This window comes from Nicotiana sylvestris, chromosome 3, assembly GCF_000393655.2.
Source record: "Nicotiana sylvestris chromosome 3, ASM39365v2, whole genome shotgun sequence".
Taxonomy (NCBI): Eukaryota; Viridiplantae; Streptophyta; class Magnoliopsida; order Solanales; family Solanaceae; genus Nicotiana; species Nicotiana sylvestris.
The window spans coordinates 143,642,277-143,647,822 of record NC_091059.1 but is presented as its reverse complement, the minus strand read 5'-3'; the positions used below and the strand labels follow the sequence as shown (position 1 = coordinate 143,647,822).

The window sequence follows — 5,546 nt, the reverse complement described above, 5'->3', positions numbered from 1 at the left end:
GCATGACATTAGTTATTTGAAAGTTGCCTGCCCTAATCCGGGGTGGCACTATTGCACTTGCATAGCCTTCGTTGGGCAACACCCAGTGTGATGCCCTTGTTGGAGGTGGGGGAGGGTTTGGAATATTATCATGAGGCGGTCGGCCTCTCCTTTGTGGTTGAGGTTTGGGTTGAATCTCATCCACGTGATCATCATCTACCTCCTCCCCCAATGGCAAATTTCCAAGGGCTTCATTGTTAAGAGCCATTTGGTACCTAAGAGCAATTCACACACAAATTAGAAAAATGGAAGGAAAGAAAAACAAAACACACAAATACTCAGATATATAGCTAAAACCGTCTAACTCCCCGGCAACAACGCCAAAAATTGGTCGGGTCCTAGCCTGCACTACTATTGAGTAGCGAGGATGGTCGATGTTGTTTTACCTAACTAGGTCGGGATTGAATCCACAGGGAGTTAATTCGTTTGGAATTAGGTTTATATCCAAGTCTAGATGCGGGTTTTGCTCTTAATTACACTTCCACAAATGGTTGGTTTTGTTTTTTAGTTCTGCTTCTATTCTATAGCATGCAATATTTGAACCTAAGTATAATGTTTTTGTTGTTGATTTTCAAGGGTTTAAAGGGACTAGGGTAGTGACTTCTACCTAGGTAGATATCTAACGGGTAGCAAGAATCTAGGAAAATCATGTGATTAATTGGGGTTGTAATATAGCTATTATACCCAGGTACTCACTCTATACCTCTCGGTAGTTGGCGTAATGTTGACCAATTTGGCTTTCTCAAATACAAATGGGTATTCATGCAATTCAAGTGATTTTAGCTCAAGTCGGGTATTACTATCTCTAGGTTTTAACCCTTCAATTGGGGCTATCAATTTCTTGAGTTCACCCCAATTCCTTGTTAGTCTAGTTTTCCTAGACTTAATCCTTCTTTCTCAAGTAGAGACTAAGTCATAAAGGCATGAATCAGTATTTGCAACCACTAATTCCATAGTTCTAGCAAGAACTAGACTAAATACTACTAACCCATACACATTCAAGCCTTAAAATTCAAGATCCATCAAATACCCACACCAGGGTTAGGTCACTTCCCTAGATATGGGTTTAGCTACTCATGGAAATAACAGAAATCAAAGATAAAATAAAGATAAAATCCATAATACTAGATTAAAAGATGAAAAGCTAATGTTAAAAGATGAATCTAATACAAAATTTCCCAAATCAGAATATCCAGTCGTCTCATGTGCTCAGCAAAAACAAAACTTAACCTAAAAATGTTTAAAAGATCTATTTATTCTAAGCTGAAATTTTCGGACAAAAATACTCCTGCAAAGGTTTTGCGGCTGCGTAATTCTGTCCGCGGATGCCCTCTTACTTTTACGGACACGTAATACTGACCGCAGTCCGTATTTTTGACTTCTGGATCTGGGCTGAGGTTTGTTTCACGGGCTGCATAATTTTCATCACAACCACGTAGTGGATTTTTGCGGCCACGTAATTCCACCGCGAACCGCACTCCTTGTTTTTGCTTGAAACGTGAACTCTCTGAATCTCAACCACCGCAGTCCATATAATTCCAATTATGGCCGCGGTGAGACTTTCGCAGCCGCACATTTCTAATGCGGACCTCGCTCAACATTTGGCCTTAAAATGCAACCTCTGATTCTTCACTTCGCGGACCGCGTATTTGTGATCACGGCCACGTTGTGGCTTTCGCGGCTGCACAATATTTGTGCGGTCCATGGTTCAGGTCTCCTGGCCTAGTCTTGGTTTTTGTTCCAGATTTGACTCCTTTATGAGTTGATTATGCCTCATTTGGCTCATTTTGATCAATTCCTGCAAGCAAGCATATTACATCAGTTTCCGGGATTACCTTTACACATTTTAAGCCAAAAACGTAAGTAAAAGAGAGCAAATAATGGTTAAAATCCCCACTTATCACAGGGTCTCATTGAAATATTTGTGACATGTTCTAAGGAAGATGAGATTCTCAAAACACCTCATTAACATGGTATGGAATTAGGTGTCAAATAATTAGTATCAGTATTGGTGAATGGGCAGTCCTCAGGGTTCTTCAAGTCTACAAGGGGTGTGAAGCAAGGGGATCCACTATCTTCAGCCTTGTTCGGACTATCAGTTGAGGTAGTAGCTAGATAAGAACAAGCTCTTTGAAGATAAATCTTTTGTTGGATTTGGGATGCCTAAGTGGTCTGATCCTCTGAATCACTTAACCTATGCTGATGATACCATAATTTTTGCTTCTGCTCATCCTCCATCATTGAGCAAGATTATGGCAGTGTTGGAAAACTATGAGAAGGTATCGAGTCAAATGATCAATAAAGCTAAGAGCTCCTACTATATGTACTCTAAAGTGGCACATGGGTTATTTCAGGCAGTAGGGAACATTACTAGATTTGCAAGAGATAAATTTCCCTTTACATACCTTGGTTGTCCTATCTTCTGCACTAGAAGGATGAAGGAGTACTATGATGATCTTATCAAGAAGGTGAAGGCTAAATTGCATTCATGGAAAGGGAAACTGCTTTAATTTGGTGGAAAAGCAACACTCATCTCTAGTGTATTGCAAAGTATGCTAGTACATATTTTATCAGTTCTTGATCCACCTAAAAACATCCCAGAACATCTTCACAAGCTCTTTGCTAGATTCTTTTGGAGTACAAAGGAGGAAGGTAGGAGTAGACATTGGTCTTCTTGGCAGAATCTTTGTCTTCCCAAAGAGCAGGGGGATCTAGGTTTTAGGTCCCTTCATGATGTCTCAAAGGCATTTTTTGCTAATCTATGGTGGATATTTAGGACTACAAAGTTTTTGTGGTCCAATTTTATGTGGAACAAGTATTTCAAGAAGAAGATATCCACAGGTGTGCAATTTAGAAGGGGATCTCATATTTGGAAACAAATGTTGAATGCTAGGGAAGATGTTGGACATGAGATTCTATGGGAGATGAAGAGTGGAACAACAAACATATGGCATGAAAACTAAACTGGATTGGGAGCTCTAATCATGTACTACCTGAAGATTTTCCAATAAATGAGGACCTTCAAGAAGTGGCAGAATTGAGGCAAGGAGAAGCATGGAATGATCAGTTGCTTGATCAAAGTTTCACTGAAGACATTGTTGATCATATTAGGTCCAATGTGCATTATAAGGAGAGTGAGGAATACTGGGATAGGCCATACTAGATGCCAACTTCTTCAGGCAAATTCAGTGTTAGAAGTGCTTGGCAAATACTAAGGCATAGGGCTGATCCTAATCAGGAGTTCAAGTTAATGTGCATAAAAGGGTTGCCTTTCAAGATATCACTCTTTTTGTGGAGATTTTGGAGGAAGAAAATAGCTACTGATGATATGTGGAGGAGGCAAAGGCAGATGGTGATGTCTAGATGTTGGTGTTGTTAGCAACCTCTAGAGGAGACTATATGTAGCTAGTCCTATTGCCTCAAAGGTTTGGAAGTTTTTCATAGGAGCTGCTGGAATTATCGTGCCTTTGATACAATTGGAACAAGTTATAAGGCATTGGTGGAATGCACAATGTTGTCCAAAGTTGAAGCCATTGTTCCAGGCAGTACCAGCTATCATCACATGGGAGCTATGGAAGAGAAGAAATGCATGCAAACATGGAGGGTCAGTGTCCACAAATAGGGTGATTCATGAAGTAAATAAGACATTGTATCAATTGGCAAGGGTGAGATATGTCTGGATGTCTAATATCCTTTGTTTTGACCAGATATGATCCAGTTCTTTGAAGGTTATAAGCCTATACTAATGACAAGAAGAGTAACATGGCAGTTGCCTTTTCATGGTTGGTATAAGTGCAATACTGATGGACCATCAAAGGGCAACCTTGATCCTAGTTCCCTAGGCTTTTGTGTGAGGAATGATGAAGGTGATTTGGTGTATGCTAGGGCATTAGATATGAGGGTGATAACAAATGTTTTAGCTGAAGCAAATGCGATTGTTCAAGGGTTAGAATATTGTGTGGAGCGTGATCTTCACCCTCTCATCTTAGAGGCTGATTCATTGGTGATGAATAAGGTGATTGAAGGGGAATGGGATCCTCCATGGGCAATTGCATTAGATATAAAGAGAATTAAGGAGATGAGGGACAACTTCAATGTGATCTTTCAGCATGTGTTCAGAGAAGGCAACTCAGTGGCAGATATTATAGCTAACATTGTTTTTTATTTTGTAGGTACATATGAGTTTCACTCATTCTCTAAACTGCCATGTGAAGTGAGGAGATTGATCAATCTTGACAAGTCACAAACTCCTAGTCTTAGGATTAGGATAGCTAAGAGAAGAGCTCAAGATTAACGGCCACAAAAGGTTTGATCCTGCACTTTCCTGCTTGGCACATTTGTTTGTCCAAATTCCAGTAGTATTAGCATGGTTACATGCTCATTCTGGAGGTGCTCTATTGGTGTATAGATTTGTAATTATAAACAGACTAAGGATAGTGCAGTTCATAGCATTTTTGGTTCATACAAATGTTGTTCAAGGAAATAAGAACATAGTTTGGATTGTTAGAAATGATCTATATGGTTACAATGGTGATGTATATGATATGATTATATGGCTTTTGCATCACAAAAGATGGGATCCAAATACTACATTAGGTGGGACGTTTATCCATATGCTTATGTGTACTGTTAGGACATTATCTAGTGGTATTGGTATTTTATACCCAACTTGGAGAGGTTCTGGCAGTGCACAAGAGTCCTTCATTCTTGAGAGTTGTCACGACCCTAAATCCGACCCGATCGTGATGGCGCCCATCGTGAAACTAGGCCAGCCGACACAAATTCCAAATCCAACCAGTATTTCATAAAAGTCATTTTAAGCTATTAAGTAACAAAATCTCATAACCTAAGTCTAAATAACCAGTGCGAAAAATAACACAAACCCGATATCGGGGTGTCACAAGTCACGAGCAACTACAAGATCTGTCTAAGTACAAGAAAGGCTATCATAGTCCGGAAATAAAATACTAAGAACAGCATGAGTAAGATAAGAAGGAGAAGTGCAGTGCTACGAACGCCAAGCATCTACCTTGCCAACTCTGAAGACTTTTTGGAAGAACGATCAACGCTCACTATCGAAACCCGCAACTCCTGGATCTGCACACAAGGTGCAGGGAGTAATGTGAGTACACCAACTTAGTAAGTAATAAAAGTAAATGAAAACTGAGCAATAAGAAAACAAATAATTCCACGTCATAGCACTACAGCAAATACAGTACACTTCCAAAACAGTACAGAAATCAGCTAACTCGTAAAACAACTCAGTTTTAGTAAAACCTTTTCTTTTAAAACATCTTTCAATAGTTAAAACAAGTGATGAAATAATCAGTAAAAATGATAGAAACATAAACAGCCCCTCGGGCAAGACATATACCATAAACCGCCCCTCGGGCAAAATATCAACAGAACCAGCCCCTCGGGTTACCTCACAATCACTCGTAATCAGCCCCTCAGGCAACAACTTAAATCAAAATAGCCCCTAGGGCAACATCACATCACTCACACTG

At 39.8% G+C, this 5,546-nt stretch overlaps 1 protein-coding gene across 1 annotated transcript; it reads left to right on the top strand.

Annotated features, from left to right (window-relative positions):
* Positions 1–2,591: 2,591 nt before the first annotated feature.
* Positions 2,592–3,202, top strand: LOC138888118 (uncharacterized mitochondrial protein AtMg00310-like). Its single transcript, XM_070169931.1, has 2 exons — positions 2,592–2,880; positions 3,039–3,202. Exons 1-2 carry the CDS (start codon positions 2,592–2,594, stop codon positions 3,200–3,202), a joined length of 453 nt encoding a protein of 150 aa, XP_070026032.1.
* Positions 3,203–5,546: the final 2,344 nt, after the last annotated feature.